Below are 22,870 nucleotides of genomic sequence, written 5' to 3' on the forward strand. Positions count from 1 at the left end.
TTGTTCCGTCCAAAATGTAACACTAGCATACAGGTGACTAAAATAAGGTAAAGATAAAAAATATAACACAAGTTTGTGTCAAAAATAAGATTTGTTTAATAAGGAACACAATGAATCACAAAATGAGCATACAAATATTGACTTTCATCTCAAGCATGCTCTCTTGTTGATGTCAAACTCTGCTTTTGTCCTATGTAACATTAGGGGAAAAGTCCTTTTGTCACATTAGCAAACATATTTCTGTCCCAATAAATAACATAAGCATTCAGTTTACTTAATCAAATTTAGATTAAGTATTAAACAGTTAAGCTTGTATCGAAAGCATACAATGGATCACAAAAAAACAAAACATAAATATGTGTTTTATAAAAAAAAGGCTTCTGTCCAATGTAACATTTGCAGTTATGTCCATTTGTCACGTTATCATCTATATTTCTGTCCATTTTATACGTTTGCATTCTTAATTCTGTCAAATGAACAACGATACCAAACACAAAAGCGATATGAATTCAATATAAACTACGTACCTAATGAATGAATACTTACAAACGATAGTTTGCAGACGACATTGTTATGTTCGAGTAACTGACTCTGGGAAAGTCATCAAATTTCAACGATTTTCTCGCTTTGTTACGCGCTTGTCTTAATGCTAGCGTGACATAATGTTAACGTTACATCGAAGGACAGAATGAGCCAAACTTGGATTAAGTTTTTATCAACAGTATTCACCACTATTTTTATCATTTCAATGTCAACTGTGAACCAGTCCAATATGAAAGTAATCGCTACCCGGATGTTAACACTCAGTCGGTGTAAATTAAAGGTGCTATCGCCATGCTAAAATGGGACAGAATCGATTTTGTGTAACATTAACACTTTTTTAGACCTAAAAAACTTCGGATCGGGAATGACCAAATTTCTTGTTACATGCAATACTGTTTTTATCCGACGCGTAGTCTTTGTTTTCAGTGATTTAATAAAGGTGTGTTTAGGCTTAAAACAGTTAGCAGTGGATCATGTCTGCTAATATAACACAACAATTGGAGGACAGATTACCGTAACGTTATCACCATGCGCAATTACCGAAAATTTAAGTATATTACGAACGAAATGCAATCATTTTAGATATATTATTGTTTTAATTAACATTTCTTGCAAACATTATTCAACAGACAAGAATAAAATACTTACCAGATGTTACTGAAAAGCATCCTCAAAAAAGTGATATATTGGTACCGGGAAGATTTTCTGTCTCTTTTGTCCTAAATATCGGCATATTTTTACATTTTTTTACCTTATTAAACACAATATTTTCATTATTTTAATACAAATCACTTCTATAAGGTGTTCTTAATGGGTTGGGAAAGGCAATTGCTGTATAAATGACGTTGACATGCAATAACAATAAATGAATGAAAATGGGCCACATAATTGCCTTTTTTGTGAAATCTGCCTATTGAAACTTACAAATCTCGGTACGGTATCTCATCAGAATATGTTAAAAAATACAATGAAAAATATAGGGACAAACCTTGTAGCTTTTAAGACATGCTATTTTAATCTCAGATATGAAATTGAGTGCCATTAGTAAAAACAATTAAATATGGGAAGAATAATATGCTCTCAAAACTACCTCGAATTTTGAAGGCTGATCTGCACCTGGACAGGTATAGCTTTTGTTAATCCTCAATAAGGTGCAGATGATGTTTTATAATTAAATAATCAGATGAAATTGAGAATTATTAGGTGTCTTACTGAATATCTATCTATCATGCTATGTCTCCACAGAAAAGAAGTTTTGATTTCAGTGGGATATGGCCTCCACCCACTGGACAATATGTGGCATTCAAATACTAGAAAATATTTCAGCGGGTATTTTGAATATGAATAAAAGATATCATATTTTATAACAAGGGCTAATATATATGCATGATTGTTTCTTATTTATATATCATTAAAATATGTCGAACAAATATGTAACTACTTGCGTGTTGTTGTTGTTGTTGTTTTTTTGGAAGTCTTTGCGAAAGTGTTTTGATTTGGCATTACAATTAACATTTCTATACACAATGGGGCGGTGGCCGGTCAGAGAATTGGATGGTAACCTGTAGGTAGGGATTGACCCAATCGTAGGAGCAACCATGCATATGCCATTGTTCGCTATTCTTTCCGATAATTTCAGCCAAATCTAGCACTTTTCTAGCAAGCTGAATTAATTATAACAATGTTTACCAACTACACATCAATGTACCATACTATTATTACCATGTACATATGGCGATACATTATGCTACTTTCAATTTTGCTGTTTTAAATGTATACGATTAACCTGAATGTGTCCTCTTGAAAGAACTAATCATTTAACAGTGGTCGTGTATGATGTCAACAAGAGTAACCGTGGGCCGCGTCTGGATTGGCCGCATAACTTGAAAGACTAGATGATGTTATTACTGTTATTACTGTATACAGCGTTTTAATCCATTTTATTTTTTTGTAATTTTATGCATAAATACTTTAAGAAACGTTGCGCTGTTAATAATTCTTGTTAGCATTTACCCGACTTTAAATAAAGATTCTAAATTGTATCGTGTACAATATCTGACTTTCTTATAAATGACTAGAACAATAATGAAACTCGAAATAAAACAAAATAATCCGATATATATTTACCTTACAAAAATGCTTCACATTTAATTTGTGTATTTAACTGCTGTAAAAGTTTAAACGTACTCGGTCTAACTCTTAAATAACGTTTGATATCATTTGTCTTCAAAGAACATATGCTGAACACTTAAACATGAAGTGATACTCATCTTCTAATTAATAATAATCACATGTTTTTTTAGTCTATTTTATCTACCAGTATATGTATTCTTAAATTATGAGAACAAATACGCAATTTTGTAATAGCAATATAGCACTGCGACCTCTTTGCGCGCCCGCGGCGATCCTGTGGCGTTGTAGAAGACCTAACTGTGCTGAGCACTACGGCGACCCCATATGGCGATCGCACTGTGCTCTTGTTGGAACGCCGAGCGACAGCGTTTTGAAGTTGGGCATGCCCAAAGTATGCGCCGTCGCTCAGCGTTCTATGCGATCCCACCGCGTTCACTGGCGATGCCACGGCACTGCTTGTGATTCCACTGCGCGCAGATCGGAAATCTTGATTTGTCTTCAACGCCTTTGGAACGTTGTCCTAGTGTGACAAGGGTTTTAATAACACATGTTTATATTAAAACAACACGAAGAGCAGAGTAGACAGATTTCCCCTTGGTGGACGGACAACAATATAATTTTAATTTGGTTTGGCAAATATTTAAAATACTCTGTATTCTTCGAAACACATGGTTTGATATGTGATATGTGTTCTGTGAACATTTTAGAAATTTTCCATTTAGATTTGAATTACTTATATAGTACTAGTAATAGATTTCTGATACATGCCATCATTCCAGTCAAATGCTTGCTTTAAATATATAAAGGCACAAACAGTTTCTTCTTTCAATTATCAAAATACTGTATTAAGTGGTTAGATAAATTATCCGCAGTTGAAAACCCAGAAATTTTAGAAGAATAATTTGTCTGACAAGTGCACCTTTAGTGACAATACCCGAGCAATAAACAGAAGCTGCCTCTTATAAAAGCGATGACAGACACGCCTGACAACAGTAACAAAGTGACAGCGGCGGAATACTTTGAAGTGTTTATTTTTAATCATAGTCTCGGATGACAGCATTTATATAATGATTTTTATTCTTAGTTAAATTCTTTTACTATTTTTCTAAATAAAAACTATTATAAAACTAAATGTGAAACACAAGAAATATACATTTGTGACTATGATATTCCGCAGATCAGATCAGTAACATTTAGTAACAGACGTAACAATAGGTACAATTTAAGCAATTTAATTTCGACCCATTAAACGCTTTACCATTTTTATAATTATGTATTCCTATATTTATGCGAAACTTTTAATTTTCGCCACTTATCGGCTTACGTATTCTGTCATTGAAAATATCATTTTCGCCAAAAACTTATTTTCTTGATACAAATGATACACACTAGAGTGGTCAGTTTCATTACGTATGTAGTGTAATTATTTAAGATATTGAATATAAAAATGAATGATAAATATACATGTTAAGGCTTTTTTTCGCTCAAAAGCCCCAAATAATCTTAAAAACAGCCAGTCTTTAAAAAAGCTAAATTAATATCATCTTAGTATCGACTATATTCGAAAATGATATATTTATCTTTTACACCCATTAAAAGCAAATGAAATTGTCAATTTTGTATCGGCAACACAATCCGTTGCCTGAAGCCATAACTTATTTCAATACCAAGGGACCGGGAATTAAGAGACCGGATGAGACTAATACGGTGAGAGACCGGGAAATAGTATCGCCCCAATGAGACGTTTGATTTAACTCAAACGCTTTTAAAATGCTGTTTTAAAGATGTTATTCATATATCTGCTATCTTTTTTCAACAAAGAGACTGATGCAAATATTTGTATTACCTGCAGAACATTCTGAAAAATCTCTTCGTTACCAAAACTAAGGGAAGCAACGAACGATGGAGGTTACATACAACTAATATACACATTATACTGCTTCAATAATGATAATATTTTAAAGGTAAAATCTAATAGTCCCCAGTGGGTCATGTCATATTTCCATTTTAAGACATAACCTCATAAACAAATGATCGTTTTGAGCAGAGCCGTTTTGACTATGTGCACAAACCCGGAAGTATTTGAAATCGAAAGTGTAAACTGGTGAGAGGGACGTTTGACATGCGGTAGGCTTGCTTCGAAGCAGTAAACTTTACAACAGTGGTTGTGTTTTTTATTTTGCAAATGTGTTAATAGTATGTGGTTGATATAGATTTTTAAGCAAATGATAATCAGGCTATTGTCAATAGAGAATTGTCCTCAAGTAAAAAATCCCTAATGATGATGATTTACATATGACTCCTGTACATGTGACTTGATGATATGTATCTCATTAATTATTCCGTGATTTGTAACCACAGCCCCCCAGGTACGGGGAATAGCCGGGACTTTGACTTTCGGTCCAGCCAACCCCCTGTAAAATCCCAGCCCTGCGGAGACAAACTGGTAAAATACCTGCCAAATTACTTATTCTAAATTGCCATCAAGGTTTTTTTTTAGCGTAAACATCATTAAAAAAAGAAGCCTGGGCGGCATTTTAGAATGACTACCCGCCAAATACCCCGCACCCCAGGGATCCTAGGTAAGGCCCATTACCCGATATTTATGTCGCGAAGACAAAACAACCCCATTCACCTGGCTCTGTGGGGCAACCTGGAAGGTAAAAACGCGGCCCATTTCCTCGGCTATCCCCGGTATACCCCCGGACCTGGGGGGCCGTGGTTACAATTGACTGGTGCATTAGAAGTACAAAAACTTTTTTGAAAAAAACTTCCAATGTTGAAAGCTTGTAAGTTTAAAATATCAGAACCTGGTCTCAATATTATTTTTATAGTCACACCAGTCAATTGTAACCACGGCCCCACCAGGTCAGGGGAAAAGCAGGGGCTTGGACTTTCTGTCCAGCCAAGCCCGGGCAAAATCCCCGCCCTGTGGGGAGGAACTGGTGGTGAAACCCCTGCCAAATCCCCCCGCACCCCAGGGGCTCTAGGTAAGGCCCATTCCCTGCTATATTTGGCATGAAGACAAAACCACTGCATTCACCCGGCACTGCGGAGCCACCTGGAAGGTAAAAACACGGCCCATTTCCCCGGCTATCCCCGGTATACCCCTGGACCTGGGCGGCCGTGGTTACAATTGACTGGTGCATTGCAATCAGTCTTTATTAAAGTTAAATTTATTATTTATATATAAGTAGTAAAATTTGCATTTTTTTATTTTTAATATACTAGTTGAAAAATAGTGGAAAAAGATATTGTATTCGGTAGACTAAACTTCCACATTTCAGTGAAAAACTTCCAAAATTCCATTGATGGACAGGAAGTCTATACTTATATTTGTATATAGTTTTATATTCTTAATGGAAGCCCTTAACAGTCCAGATCTTCATAGAACCAGCTCTTAGTCGAAAACAATAGACCGGTTATACAGGATTTTTCTAATACATGTACTTAACATATGAAGGATTTGCCAGACCAAAAATCATAAAAAAAATCCATCCACGTACAATTATTTGGACTTGATCAGCTCTATTACAGTGAAAAGCCTTACTACAGGTGACTGAGGTGTATTGCACAAGTGTTTGTCTCGATGGTTTTTTACCCTGTACATTATCGTTTGACAAGGGATAGCACACCAATTGCGCAATTCTGACAAGGGTTTGCAAAATGAAAATATACATGTGACCATTGTCAAAGACAAAATTAATATTACACGAAGGAAATCATTCAAATAAGGCCTAAAAAGAATTGTTTGGTTAGGGTAACATCTTTTTTAAAAATAGGTAGGGTTAGTAAGGCTTTTTTTTATTAGGTTTATATAAGAATGTCATTTTTATCATAGCTAAATGGTGTTAAAGTTATCTTCTGTATAAGCATTTAAGGTTTTAAACTACATAGTGAAAAGCAATTTAAAAAAAAAGATAGAAAAAGAGAAAATATTATTTGTTTAGTGTTTTTTTTTTCTCAAACTGACTATAAAAACGGTAGGGTCAGCACTATTCAGTAGGTCAAGTTACCCAAACCAAATGTATTTTTTTTTTGGCCTAACATAAAATATTCACTTAACATGTGCATTTCCTACTGTTACATTCTTAACAAGAGCACAATATACCGATTTTTTACACATAACTTCTAATTTGTCAAAGTCGTCATTTAATGTGTTGGCCGTCATCAGTCAAAAAAAATCCTCACTGTGCTAAAATATCAAAATGGCTGAAAAATCCCGAAACAAATGTGCAAATCTTATTGGGAATGTGTGTCATAGTGCAACAATATATTAATTTTAATAGATAACTCGGTACTGTGCTGATTTTGTTTTTTCTAAAGTCAAAGGTTGTTTTATAAAAGTCATTTTATAAATAAAAAAACTTCACCTTAACTTTTATACATTGTTTATTTTATTTTATTTTTTTTGAGAATTGCAAAATGTGTGTTCAAGCCCTTCTCAATAGATAATATGTATATAAATGTTAAAAATAATGAGAGAAACCCCATGAGGTGTACTGTGTATATAAAAGATGTTCATATGTAATATTTGTCACCTTAAAGCAAGAACTCAATATCTGCTTCTATTTTATATCCATCTATTGCACTAGGGTGATGACATATCTGTTGATATTATCAATTTATTTGGCAAAATTTTTCCCAATGCCTGGAAATTTACATAATCTAAAAAGTTAAAGGCAAATGTCAGTAAAAACATGTAAAAGGTAACTGTCAGAGGGCTTTTAAGTGCTGATTTAGACTGAGTCACTCTAAAATGCAAATGTCCAGTGGTATCATTTCTCACAACTTGAACGACAGATCAGGCTATAATTTGCTGTAAAACATAAATATTCTACATTGCAGCTTTTTAACTTTGCACACATGTGTAATTTAGGCTATATGTTAACAATTATCAGATGATTTCCTGAAGATCAGTGACATTTAGTATAGATTTATTGCAATATTTAATTTTGTTTAAATATGTTTTTAGAAGCCATGAGAGCCATGAAATACTGAGTTGCTGGGATGTGGGTGCTTCGTTGTTTGTTTGTCCTGTTGGTCAGGATAACAGCTGTTAGCTCCAATATATGCCCCCCTTCTACAGCCACAGGTGAATAAGTCAAAAGAGATAGCATATGATTTATTGACAGTCAGGAAGGAAAGATACAATAAGCATAAGCTCACAGAGCTTTTGCATTCGACAAGATATAATGTGCCTATCAACCTATCAATGTTTTTCCTAGTAAGAGAAAAAGCGGGAGGTCGGAGATGTAAGGAATTTAATTGTTTCATCCATGAGTAATTGAACAAGAATAAAACTACAATGAAGATATTATCAAAAAACAAAACAGTTGTACTATCGATAATTCGTTACTTGAGTATACTAGATTATCAATAGTCAAACTGGAACTTATTCCCACTGCACAATGCATAATGCTAGTACCCAACCGTATAATTCGAGGGGTGCAAGCGAAAAGGTTCGATCTGCCTCTTTATTTAATGTCACTTAGAACCTTTTCGCATTCACCCCTCGAATTGCAAACCCTGTTGTATTCTTAGCAGGTATAAATGGTAATATATATTTTTTATTTCAGGCGAAGTTGATTTTACAAAATCATTGAATGTTGATGACTATATATCCTATGGCCACTCCATCCCATTACTATGCTGTGCCAAAGGCTTTGATCACATTGACTGGTACAGGAAATTAGCGAACGAAACATTTGTGTCCTACCCTCCTAGCTCACCAAGAACGGACGCTCCAGTGCTTGAAGAAAATAACCAAGTGTTGCGGATAATCCATGCAGATTTAAGCGACAATACAACATTTAGATGTGACCTGGTCAAGAATGGCTCTGTTATCAAAAACCATACAAACAGACTTCATGTTTCTAGTAGGTTAAAATGTATTTATTCACCAAGTACTGTAGAATTTTCATGCCTTGAAATCTCAATAAGGTTTTGAAAGTTTTTTTAATTGGTTTGTTTGTTTTTCCTTGGGGTCCTATTTTTTAGCTCCTATGCCTTTCGAAGAAACATGTCTAGGTATTGTGATAGCCTCGGTGTCAACAGTGGCGGCTATACTACTTCAAAAACTTTAATATTGACCATTACTCGAAAACTTTCAAGATAATCCATTGAAATTTCATACACATGTTGCAAGAGAAAGATGGACAATAACTCTTGACTTACCATTGTCCAATCATGCACCTGTTTTAGCGAAATAAATAAACAGAATGCTCTACAGTGTTCTTGTTAAGTGTAAAATGGGAACCCTTCTTTTGAAATAAGATACATACATGAATGTTTTGATAACATGGCTTCGACCACGCCATTTCATTCTGTGATTTCTTTTGTTTTTTAAAAATCACCTGACACTGTGCTTTTGAATCACTCTTTGAACAGGAAACCCTCTTTTTAGCTCGACTATTCGAAGAATAAGGAGGGCTATACTACTCGCCCCAGCGTTTGCGTCTGGTCAAAGTTTTATGGCAAGTTGGGATTTTCACTTATAAGTCCAATTCCCTTCCTTCAATTGACTTAATACTTCACACAGGGCCATCACATGATGAGGTTAGATAAATCCATATGATCCTTAATACAAATTATGGCCCCTGATTGACTATGGAACTTGGGTTAAAGTTTAAGGGCAAGTTGGGATATTTATAATAACTTCTATACCCTTTGTTCAATTGACTTAATACTTCACACAGTTGTTCAGGACCATCACACAATGAGGTTACATAACTCCATATTACCCTTTACACAAGTTATGGCCCCTGATTGACATAGGTTAAAGATTTAGGGCAGGTTAAAGTTTTAGGGTAAGTTGGGATTTTCACTTATAAGTGCAATACCCTTTATTCAATTGACTTAATACTTCACAAGGTTGATCAGGGCCATCACATTATGAGGTTAGATAACTCCATATTATCCTTAATACAAGTTATGGCCCCTGATTGACTTAGGTTAAAGTTTAAGGGCAGGTTAAAGTTTTAGGGCAAGTTGGGTTTTAATAAAAACACTTATATACCCTTCATTCAATGCACTTAATTCTACGCAGAATTATTGATGACCATCTTACAACAAGGAACATAACTCCATTTTAACCATACATACAAATTATGGCCCTTGAATGATTTTTAAGCTCGACTATTCGAAGAATAAGGAGAGCTATACAACTCACCCTGGCGTCGGCATTGGCGTCACACCTTGGTTAAGGTTTTGCATGTAAGCACCTTTAAGTCATTATCTCAGGAAATACATCAGTTATTGCATTAAAACTTTGGATATGTATTCCCAACTATCTTACATACTAAATTAATGAAGTAAGATAACAATTATTTGAATATAATGCAAATAATAGCTTTATTATTCGACTTAGAAATTCTGGTTAAGGTTTTGCGTGGAAGCACACATAGGTTTATATCTCAGCAACTACTTGAGGTATTGCATTGATACTTGATACAATGGTACTCAACCATCCAACCTACTAAATTAACCAAATTAGATAACTCTAGTTTGCATTTAATGCAAATAATTGCCCTTTATTATTCGACTTAGAAATTCTGGTTAAGGTTTTGCATTTAACCACATTTAAGTCAATATCTCAGCAAATATATAATGCAAATTATGGGCCTTTATTATTTGACTTAAAAATTCTGGTTAAGGTTTTGCATGTAAGCGCACATAGGTTAATATATCAGCAATTACTTGATGGATTGCATTGAGACTTTATACAATGATACTCAACCATGTAGTATACTTAAATAACCAAGTAAGATAACTCCAGTTTGCATTAAATTAAAATAATGGCCCCTTTTTTATTCGACATTCTGGTTAAGGTTTTGCATGTAACCACTTTTAAGTCAATACCTCAGCGAAAACATCATGTATTGCATTGAAACTTTACACACGGGCTCCCATCTATTTAACCCTCTAATTTAATCAAGTAAGATAACTTTATCTTTTATAATATATAATTTTTGCCCCTTTATTATGCGACTTAGAAATTCTGGTTAAGGTCTTGCATGTTAGCACACATAGGATAATATCTCAGCAACTATTTGATGTATTGCATTGAGACTTTATACAATGGTATACAACCACCCAACTTAATTGAATAACCAAGTTAGATAACTGTATTTTGCAAATAATGGCCCTTTATTATTAGACTTAGAAATTCTCGTTAAAATTTTGCATGGAACCACATTTATGTTTATATCTCAGCACACCATGTATTGCATTGAAATCTAATCTAACAGTGATCCATGTATGTTTCGCCAAAACTTTTCAATCCTTACATTGAAAAGTGGCGGAATAGTCGAGCCCGCTGTCTCTGTGACAGCTCTTGTTTTTTAATTTAATTTCTTTTAAAAGGCACATTTATATATTCTTAACCACATTTTCATATTGAATGACTTGCGTCATTGTTTGGGCAGGCTGGTGGGAGGGCAGCATCAAAGTCACCATATGTATAGAATAAATTTAGCTTTCTAGCTAGGTTTGACATAAAGAGACCAAACTTGGTAAATATGTAGAGTTTATGGAGACCTTTTATAGGAATGCGTTTGAGGCCCCTAGGATCAAGGTCAAGGTTACTATTAATAGAAAAAGGGTTGGTATTGAATAACTTAAGTAAGGGTCTACAAATTGTGAGCTAACTTGGTATGGAGGAGTTTATAGAAACCTTTCTTGAGATTGTGTTTTGGGCCCCAAGAGTTATGGTCTAGGTTAAGGTCACTGTTGCTAAAAAAGAAATATTGTTAGTACTGAATAACTCAGTAAGGGTTGACATAGTGTGACCAAACTTGGTATATAGGACAAGTTAATGCAGAGCTTTCAGGGATTGCTTTTTGGCCCCCTAGGCCTAGGGTCAAGGTCACTGTTTCTAAAAATAGATTACTGTTTCAGTAATGGTTGCAATACTGTGATTAAACTTGATATTTAGGAAGAGTTTATGGATGACTTCCATGAGAGTGTGTTTGGGGCCCTTAGGATCAAGGTCACTGTTACAAAAAATAGAAGAAAGCAGTTGAAACTGAATCTCTTCTGCCAATCAATAAAAACCTGGTTTTGTTACATCACGATTCTTGTTCACCTTTTTATTTGATTGTTTTATTGCTTTTGACAGGCACATAATACACCGTTATTGTATTCACTTCTAAGTCAAAACGCGTAGTCGAGAGCGCTGTCTTACGACAGCTCTTGTTTAATATTTATTTTCAGCTTGTCTGTTAGTAGAAAAAAAATCAAGGAGTACTAATAGCCTTGCTATTAAAGTGTAACTGCTTTATTTGGACAGAATATAACTTTAAAACTTAAAAAAACAATTGAAGTATTTAACAATTAAGAATTGTATTTTTTCATTGTGACATTTGTTACTCTGTCTAACTAAATTGTTGAGTTGCATCTCTTTTTTAAAAAAATGGTAGTTGTTATCACTGGCTTCAAGTGATATTTTTAATATGATTTTGTCATTTCAATTTGACAGCATGTGACCCAACTCCTCATGGTCCATTTTTGGTTGAACCCATGCCAGGCAACCAGACAATATACCAGTATGGGGGGAATGTGATATTCCACTGCACAGGGAACTTTGGCTGTCATGTGCCAGATGCACGCGTGGCATTTTGGATGGTGAACGGAACGATTCATCCTGTAAACGCTAGCAATAGATATGTAGTGACTCAGACTCAAAGGTAAAATATTAACATGCATAGTTTTAGTTCATGAATTTAAAAAAGAAAGAAAAAAGTTAAGTAATTGTGACAAATTTAGTGCTATTATAATTGACTTGCAATGGATAACTGCTTGCATAATCGATTAAGATATTTACACGAATCTTTGTACACACTTTGTATTACAGTGGAGGTTCTAGCAGGGGGGCTTCAGGGCTTGGACCTACCCCCAGTTGGCAGGCAAATGAACCCTAAAAACACCAAATTTAAACCTTGTAAAGATAAAAACATTGACACACACACACACTAACACGCATACACACACACACACACACACACACATATATATTTATATGCATATTTCTTTATATTTATATGCAAAATACACTTTAAAACACTACAATTGATTAACACTATTGTTTAAATTGTACGAACTACTTTTACTGATGTACCAGCATACATCCTAGGTTGTTTTGGATGAAAAAATGGCAACTGACATGTACATTGTATCTGCTTTTGGCATTTAGCAGATGGTCTCAATATTTATTCATTCCATTTTATACATAGCGCAACTTTGTGAAACTTTTATTGGGGATCTGATTTGAATGAGATTGATGAAACTGTTTTCACAAAATACCTCTTTTTCTAATACAGTTCAGACTTGTCCATTCTGGGTGCTACGCTCACCATCAACAAGGTTGAGCCAAAGGATGTTTACAACACTTTCGTATGCCTTGTGTATAACGATCAGTCTGTCATAGGCATGTCTGAAAGATTCGTCCACATTATAAAGAAAGGTAGGATCTAATGGTAGACTTTAGTGTCACGGAACTTTTGGCTCCTTACAGTTGTATTCATAACCCCATAAGCCTGCAGTGCTGGAAAAATGTATAACGAGCTTGTTCGAAATTCGGATTGTATATATTATGTTGTGTTGGGAAAGTTGTGAAGTTAGCACAAAATGCCTGATTTCAAAAACTGTCCATAGATTGAATAGGAAGTTGACTTAGGCCTAAAAAAAAGTTGTTTGGTTAGGGTTACATCCTTTTCAAAAATAGGTAGGGTAGGTAGGCTTTTTATTTTTTTTTATTTTTTTTTATTAGGCTTTATATAAGAATATCATTTTCATCATTGGAGAATGGTGTTAAAGTTATATTCTGTATAAGCATTTAAGGTATATATATATTGAAAAGCAATTAAAAAAAAAAAATTAAAAAAAATATTTTTTTTTTTTTTTTTTTTTAGTTTTTCATTTTTTTTCAAACTGACTATAAAAACGGTAGGGTCGGCGCCTATTCCGTAGGTAGGGTCGGGTAACCCGAACCAAATGTATTTTTTTAGGCCTTATACTAAAATTTAATAATGATATGTGAAAATAAGACATGTTGATGAAAAAGTTACATTTTCAGTTTTTAGAGGTCTTGTTTTTCATAAGAATTTTTTACATAATTTCAAAAAAGTTTTAATTAAATTTTACACATTATTGTTATAATTGTGTATAATAATAATTTAAATCAATAATTTTGTTTTACAAGTAATTCAATCTCTAGGTTAAAATTTGTTTTTGTTATTAACATTTATACCTCAACACGACTCATTTTCGCAGAAGACATAACTTACATGAATTGCCATTTAATACATTTGAGTGTATGACAATGAGTTGGTTACGGCTAATTTTCAGACCTTTTCAACATTAATCAGCTTAAGGTTTCGAATTTTAGGCCAGTCACAAATTATTTTGTTTTAATTAATCATTCAATGAGTTGTAAACTTTTAACACATATTTATCATTCATTCACTTCAGATGTTCTAAATAACACCAAAGTTATAATTATTGCGACATGCAGTGTGGGAGGATTCATTCTTCTGGTTATCGTCATTCTTCTAGTGTGCTGGTGTTACTCGCCTCAAATACAGCGCTTCTGCTACATGCGATTACCATGCTGGAAAATTGTCACAATTGATGGTAAATGCCCTAATTTTGATAGTAGATAAAAGCATTCTTAGTCTTGGAAGTAATCCTTCAGCGATAGTAAATGCGATCTCTATGCTGGAAAATTGTCACAAGTGATGGTAAATGCCCCAAGTTGATGGTAGATAAATACATTCTCCAACTTGAAAAACAATTGTTAGCTAAATGGGATTTCAAAATTGTTACGATGTTGGTAAATTCTGTTATAACAACACTGACAGTAAATGAAAGCACTCTTAGAGTGTTAATTTTAGACTTTGGATCAAAAGCTGATGATATTTTCTATGGTGGGGCTGTAGTCCTAATAGAAAGCTGTGACCCAGATCTGCTACTAGTTTTAGAATTACAGTTCTTCAATTGAATGAAGATAATGTGTTTATGACATAGGCTATTGAGCTAAAATCGGATCATGTTTGAATGTCACAAAGTGCATATGCATAAAATCAACCAAACCCTGGTATTTTTAAATTTCAATGAATAAAATGATTTATCTGGAAAAGATGGGCCCAAATTGTGATAAATAGAGGGTATTAATGAATTGTCATGAAATTTACTGTAATGGCAAGTTTTTTATCAATTTTAGCAAACAAATTTAATAAATTTCATATTAAATAACTGCGGATGTGATATTTTATTCATTAAATAAATATCAAATGGATTATTAACATAGCTTATTATATTTAATACTGCTATAATAGCAAGTATCTTCAACATGTCACATCAAAAGTTATAATACTAGTTAAATATGTATCAAAATATGTAATGTTGTATTGCATGCATGCCACATTATCTGTGAATTAAAGGAAGTCATGTCATTATTTTGTTCTTCCATTTGCAAGTTACATGACTTTTTAATGACAAGTGCTTTCTGCCTTTTTTCAGAGGATAAGTATAAGTACAATGTGTTTGTGTATCATGCTGAAGAAGACCGTGAAATTGCTGAGAACATCAAAGCAAACCTAATAGAGCGTGGATACAAGGTTTCCATGTCTGCAGATATCATGCCTGGGAGAGGTATTTAGTTATACCATAACTTTAAAACCTTTTTTTTCAAAGAAAAAATATGTCGTTGCCTTCGGTTGATATCATCAGTGTCTTCAATCCTTTTTTAGCTGGACTATTCGAAGAATAAGCAGGCTTTTCTACTCGCCCCTGCATCCGGTTAAGGTTTTAGGGCAGGATGGCATTTTCACTTATAATGCCAATACCCTTCATTGAATTCACTTAATACTTCACACAGTTGCTCAGGACCATCACACAAGGAGGTTACATGACTTCATTTTAACCTTAAATTCAAAATATGGCCCCTGATTGACTTAGGAACTTAGGTTTAAGTTTTAGGGCAAGTTGGGATTTTAACTAATAACTTCTTTACCCTTCATTCAATGGACTTAATACTTCACACAATTATTCTTTAAATTAGGGTTAAGAACACCATTTCATCCTAAATACAAATTATGGCCCCTGATTGACTTAGGAACTTAAGTTCAAGTTTAAGGGCACATTGTGTCTAGTAAAAGTTTAAGGGCAAGTTTGGATTTTCTCGTATAACTTATATACCCTTCATTGGATTGACTTAATACTTCACGCAGTTGGTTAAGGCCATCATACAATTAGGTTACATTACTCCTTAATAATCCTTAATACAAGGTCACTAAAAGTAAAAAGTCCGTCAGTAGACCAAAGCTTGTCCGTGTGATAACTCAACAATTCCTAGACCTATGGTCATCAAACTTGACACAAAGGTTGGGCCTGACCCATAGATCACCCCTTTTGATTTGGGGGCTTATTGGGTTAAAGGTCAAAGAAAGAGTGACCTTTAATGGTAAAATGTTGTCAAAGTTTGTCCGATTTATAACTCAACAATGCCTAGACTATGGTCATCAAACTTAACTTGGTTGTTAGGCCTGACCAGTAGATGACCCCTATTGGTTTAAGGGGTCAAAGGTCAAGGTCAAAGTGACCTTGAATGATAAAAGGTTGTCCGAGTGTTGACTGGACAATGCCTGCACCCATGTCCCTCAAATTGGACTTGGAGGTTGGGCCTGACCTGTAGATGGCCCCTGTTGATTTTAGGCATGATCAGGTCAAAGATGAAGGTCATAGCTTCTCAGAGTGATAATTCCACAATGCCTGGACCTATGATCAGCAAATTTGACATGGAGGCTTGACAATAGATAACACCTATTGATTTAAGGGGTCATCGGGTCATAGGTCAAGGTCAGAGTGACCTTGAATGCTAAAAGATTGATAACTCAATAATCTCTGCACCCATGACCCTCAAACTTGACATTTAGGTTTTAGGTGACATGTTGATGACCCCCTATGGATTTTGAGGGCATAGAGTCAAAGGTCAAACTCATATACATTATTAAAATTTATGTCATATTTATTTATTCCCTGCTGCTAAGAGGACACATTTTTATCTGCAAATATCATTCATCATCTGAACATGATTAAAACCTGTACCTTCTATCCTCACGCTTTAAATGGTCAAAAAAGTCTTTAAACTGCCTCAAAGGCATCCAATGTCAAAGACAAATCAGCTTTCATTTCGGTCCATGCATATTTCATTCAATTGTCCAAATAATCCTTACAACATGGCGCTCAGGGGGGTCAAGGTCACTGTTCCTAAAATAGAAAAACAATGACACTGAATAACTTTCATTGGATTGTGTTTGGGGCCCCTAGGGTTAAGGTCAAGGTCACTGTTACTTAAAATAGATAACTATCTGGTACTGAAAAACTTTTGTTAGGATTGACATATTGTGACGAAACTTGGTATGCAGGAAGAGATTATGGAGGACATATGGGGCCCCTAGGGTCAAGGTCAATTATTGAAAACCTGGTTTCATCTCATTGCTTTACTTCTTTAATTTGTCTTCTTTTTTATTGCTTGATAGGCACATTACATCATTTTTGTATTCATTTTAATGACGAACCTGCGTATAGTCAAGTGCGCTATTCTATAACAGCTCTTGTTGCAAAAGTTATAAATACATATATATTTTTTATAAATATTCACATTTTACTCTGACAGTACTCATTTTGCCATTAGGCGACTATAAATTAATTGCTAGATTTTCATTCCCATGAGCCCCCTCATTTTTTCCCTGCCCCTTAAATTTTATTGTCTCAAATGAAAATCCGAACTGGGGTCTATATTTGCGTATCTGTCCAGTACTCTCCAGGAACAGCGTTTATTCATTCCAGCCAGTGTTGATGTAAACATTCACATGTATGTAAAAGAGGAGAATTGTTACAATGGTGTTCGTGGTTCATCTAGAAACAAATGTGTATGGTCCTTTATGCATTGAGAATTAGCACGAACACATATTCATCCAAGCAAAATAAAATGCTACTCCCGTCCCCCATTCAAAAATAATTTGATGAAAATCTAGCGATTAAATTATGGCCCAGATAAGCTGCGTATTTGCGAGATTGAGTTTCACTCGATAGCAATTACCAAACTCTTAGTTGAAATCATCATAAATTAAGCATTGATTATGCCACTAGCCCCCTCTAAAATCGTCCAAGTTTACGTTTTATGTTAATATCGGAGAGAAATAAAATGATCATAATGCACCATTTCCGACTACAAATTCTTAAAATTTTCTTGATGGGTTACTCCAAATCTCCATGCAAACAGTATATGCCATATTTAAACAATTTTTGTCAATAATAACATTTTATTTCCAAAATTCAAGCCACTTTTGCATTTATTGCAAAATAACAATACATCAAACATTAGCATTGATAACTATAACCCACACCCTCAACCTTGGTTGGGAAAAACATTGATATGTGCATTATTATTTTCTTATTTAGGTGAATTGCCAGCTTATAATACAGAATTTGATTGGAGCGGCGCCGTTTATTTCCTGTACTCGAAAAACCTTCTTTCTGACCAATGGGCTATCAGTTGCATGACCCATCTTATTTCTGAGAAGAAACCTGTTTGGTTCCTTGAAATTGATGAGCTGAAGCCCAAAGATGCATTGAATTGGGCAAAGGAAGGCAAAAAGGAATGTGAGCAACCACGAGCAAATGAAAATGTGGACAGCGATATTGAAATTAGTGTGGCCGATATGGATGGAACTGATGATGGGAGTGTAGTTAATAATAATGGAAGGGGTGATGCTGCTGATGTTGCTGATGATGATTCAAGCCTGAGAAATCAAGACGAAGATTTAAAGTTTTGGGAAAAGATGCCAAAGATCAAAGTGCCAAAGAAAAATAGCTCAAACAGGAAGATGAACAATTTCTGGTGTTCATTGGAAAATAAACTTCCAAAATTTAAATCGCAAAAATCAAAATCGCGAAAGTTAGCTGCAGAAATTTCAAAACCAGATAAAAACAGGGGGTCCTCAAGCACCAGACCTTTGCTTGAAAGCGATCATAATTTTATGTTGGAAGCGGAAGGGCCGGGGGCAGAACTAAGTGAAACTCCATTGCGGAATGAAGTATTTCTATTCCCTGAGACCGATCTTCAAAGTCATGACACAGGTTTTGTCCATCCTATACCAAATAATGATTATAACATGGATGCTCCAAGACATCATGTTGCAGGTGGTAGTGATGAAAACATTGTGAATGCTGATGTTCATGGGACATTTAATGATGATCATGATGATGATGAAACTTGTGTATTGGAAAAAGAAGAAGTGGGTATTTCCAATCCGTCAGAAAACATTCCTACATTGCATTTATACACTGAAGTAATTCAGAACAATAATCATACTGGATCCAACTTTGCCATGGAACATAAAGAAGAACCTGCAAGGTTTCCGATAGTTACTAACCCGAAAGAAATTGACCTAATTGGATCACACCGTAGGCACAGTATTAAGCGTGAACAGTCCGAAAGTGGGTTTGAAAATAGTGATAACAGTGGCTCAGAAAGAGCCACATCCGATTTTATGTCACCAGCTTCCCAGTCATCTGGATTCAGTTCCGGAGAGTATTCATCACCCACTTCTAGCAGTGACGGGCGGAACAGCCTTCCATACAATGATTCAGGGTTTAGATTTAAGGGTATGAATGATCAAATAGATGGAAAATCAGACTTGAGAGCCAGCCATGAGAACCAAATTAGCAATGCTCATTCAAAGGGCTTTATGAATTCAAATGCTTGAAAAATACAATCTATGATTCGTCACCCACTTCTTGTAGTTATGGGTTAAACAGCCTTCCATACAATGAATCAGGGTTTAGATTTAAGGGTATGAATGATCAAATAGATGGAAAATTAGACTTGAGAGCCAGCCATGAGAACCAAATTAGCAATGCTCATTCAAATGGCTTTATGAATTCAAATGTTTGAAAATACACAATCCTGCTTTGTTAATATTTTACTTTTATATGTATGAAATAAGTGAATATGAACAGGTTTTTAAGATGAAAAAGCTTAATCATGTTTATTCACTGGTACATTTATTCATATTAATGTCAGTGGAAGTGTTTTTCTACACTTTTTGCTATTTTTGTTTAAGTCTTCTTTTTACTATTTGCTTTTGTCATATTATATTAAAAGTGCTTTTTAACTCTTAATAACCAAATATTCTGTTTATACACAATTATGTAGTTATATCTGCAAGTTCTCATCATGAAAATCATTAGCTTCCAAGGGCAAAGTCAGAAAATAGTGATTACAGCAGTCAGTGGCTGAGAAAGAGCCGCATCAGATTTTATGTCATCAATTTCCCAGTCATCTGGATTCAGTTCCGGAGAGTATTCATCACCCACTTCTAGCAGTGATGGGCAGAACAGCCTTCCATGCAATGAATCAGGGTTTAGATTAAAGGGTATGAATGATCAATTATATGTGGAAAAAAGACTTGAGAGACAGCCATGAGAACCAAATTAGCAATGCTCAATCGAATGGCATTGTGAATCCTGCTTTGTCAATATTTTACTTTTACATGTATGAAATAAGTGCATATGAACAGGTTTTAAAGATGAAAAAGCTTAACCATGTTAATTCACTGGTACATTTATTCATATTATGTCGGTGGGAGTTTTTTTCTAAACTTTTTGCTATTCATTTTTTAATTCTACTTTTTACTATTTGCTTTTATCATATTATATTGAAAGTGCTATTTAACTCTTAATAACCAAATATCCTTGTTTATACATCTGTAGTTATATCTGCAAGTTCTCATCATAAACATCATTAGCTTCCAAGGGCAAAGTCAGAAAATAGGGATTACAGCCTTCAATAGCTCATAAAGAGCAACATTAGATTCTATGTCACCAGCTTTCCAGTCATCTGGATTCAGTTCAGGAGAGTATTCGTCACACTCTAACAGTGATGGGTTAAACAGCCTTCCATACAATGAATCGGGGTTTAGATTTAAGGGAATGAATGAAGCCATGCGAACCAAATAAGCAATGCTCATTTAAATGGCTTTATGAATTCAAATGTTTGAAAATACACAATCCTGCTTTGTTAATATTTTACTTTTATATGTATGAAATAAGTGCATATGAACAGGTTTTAAAGATGAAAAAGCTTAATCATGTTAATTCACTGGTACATTTTTTCATATGTCGGTGGAAGTTTTTTATCTACACATTTTGCTATTCATTTTTTTAATTCTACTTTTTACTGTTTGCTTTTGTCATCTATTTAGCTCTTAATAACCAAATATCCTTGTTTATACATATGTGGTTATATGTTCTCATCATAAAAATCATGAGCTTTTAAAGGCAAAGTCAGAAAATAGTGATAACAGTGGCTCAGAAAGAGCAACATCAGATTCTATGTCACCAGTTTCCCAGTCATCTGGATTCAGTTCCGGAGAGTATTCGTCACCCACTTCTAGCAGTGACGGGCAGAACAGCCTTCCATACAACGAATCAGGGTTTAGATTTAAGGGTATAAATGATCAAATATATGGGTGAAAAAGACTTGAGAGCCAGCCATGAGAACCGAATAAGCAATGCTCAAACAAATGACATTGTGAATTCAAATGCTTGAAAAAATAAATCTTGTTTTGTCAATATTTTACTTGTATATGTATAAAAAAGTGCATTTTTACAGGTTTTAAAGATTTATTTGATTTAATTATGTTTATTGATAGCCATAAATGTGTGAAAGTATTTTTCTACAGTTTATGCCTTTCAAAAAAGGAGGCATATATTAATCAGACGGTCTGTCTGTCAGTCTGTCCTTCCTTCTGTCCGTCCCTGTAGTTTTCTATCAATAAATGAAAAACGTTTAGGTCCAAAGATCTCAAACTTGGTTGTCAGGTTGGAAATTAACAGCAGATGAACACTATTTAAAGGTAAGCGCATGGGTCGATGGTCAAGTTTGTGATGACCTTCAGCTGAACATCTGTTTCCGATCAATAACTGAAGAACACTCGGCCCAAGGGACCTCAAACTTGTAAGGCATGTTGGTTATGAGCAGTAGATAAACCTTATTGATTTTGAGGTATGTGGGTCAAAGGTGAAGGTCGTGGTGACCTTTAGCTGAAAATCTGTTACCGCCCAATAATTGTTTTTTTGGGGGACCCAATGACCTTAAATTTGGTAGGGCGGTTGGCCATGACCAGCAGATGTACCCTTTTGATTTTGAGGTCAGTTGGTCAACATTCAAGGTTGTGGTTACATCGAGATGAAAATCCGTATTTGATCAAAATGAAGAATGCTAAGGACCTCATACTTATTATGAAGGTTGGTCATGACCAGTAGATGAACCCTATTAATTTTGAGGTCATGGTGGCCTTGAAATGAAATTATGTCTCAGATCAATAACTGAAGAATCCTGAGGCTCAGGGTCTTTATACTAGTAGGAAGGTTGGTCATGGCCAGTAGATGCACCCTATTGATTTTGAGCTCTGTGGATCAAAGTTCTAGGTCGTTGTATTCAACTCCGATTAATCACTGGCCCAGGGACATCAAACTTTGTAGACAGGTTGGTTATGGCCATTAGGTGAACCCTACTAGTTTTGAGGTAAATGAGTCAAAACTGAAGGTCGTGTTGACCTTGAGCTGAAAATCTGTCTCGGATCACTAACTGATTAATAACTGAAGAAAGCTCAGTCCAAGGGACCTCAAACTTGATAGGCATGTGGCTCTTTAGCAAACTTGGTCGTTCGGGCACATTGTCACTCCTCTGTGACAGCTCTTCTTTGTGTTTCTTTTTTTATTTCTACTTTTTACTGTTTGCTTTTGTCATATAACAGTTTGTATATTAAAAGTGCTTTTACTCTCAATGTCCTTGTCTATACCAATGTATCTGTGTCTGCAAGTTCTCATCTCATCGTAAAAACTAAAAAGCATTAGCATCTTGGGTCACAGTCATGGTTTGAACTCATCAAGTTCAACGTCATGGTTGGACCTCGAAGATCAATGTCATGGTTGACCCTCATAGTTCAAAGTAATGGTTGGACCTCGAAGTTCAATTTCATGGTTGAACCTCATAGTTCAAAGTAATTGTTGGACATCGAAGTTCAATGTTAAGGTTGATCCTCATAGTTCAAAGTAATGGCTGGACCTCGAAGAGCAATTTCGTGGTTGGACCTCATAGACCGAATTTATGATCGGACCTCAT

General features: G+C 34.9%; 1 protein-coding gene across 6 annotated transcripts; it reads left to right on the top strand.

The window, feature by feature from the left end:
• The first annotated feature begins 4,741 nt into the window (after positions 1-4,741).
• LOC128219770 (uncharacterized) lies at positions 4,742-22,532 on the top strand. Of its 6 annotated transcripts, none has more exons than XM_052927742.1 (8): positions 4,742-4,803; positions 7,652-7,771; positions 8,256-8,555; positions 12,155-12,362; positions 12,996-13,138; positions 14,146-14,307; positions 15,196-15,327; positions 18,142-22,532. In XM_052927742.1, exons 2-8 carry the CDS (start codon positions 7,687-7,689, stop codon positions 19,446-19,448), a joined length of 2,337 nt encoding a protein of 778 aa, XP_052783702.1. In that variant the 5' UTR covers positions 4,742-4,803; positions 7,652-7,686; the 3' UTR covers positions 19,449-22,532. The 6 variants fall into 6 exon arrangements, with proteins under 6 accessions (XP_052783702.1, XP_052783703.1, XP_052783704.1 ...); XM_052927743.1 differs by having other exon boundaries at positions 4,753-4,840; XM_052927744.1 differs by having other exon boundaries at positions 4,759-4,837.
• The last annotated feature ends 338 nt before the right edge of the window (positions 22,533-22,870 follow it).

The sequence above is a fragment of the Mya arenaria genome, chromosome 15 (genome assembly GCF_026914265.1).
Source record: "Mya arenaria isolate MELC-2E11 chromosome 15, ASM2691426v1".
In the NCBI taxonomy this organism is placed as follows: Eukaryota; Metazoa; Mollusca; class Bivalvia; order Myida; family Myidae; genus Mya; species Mya arenaria.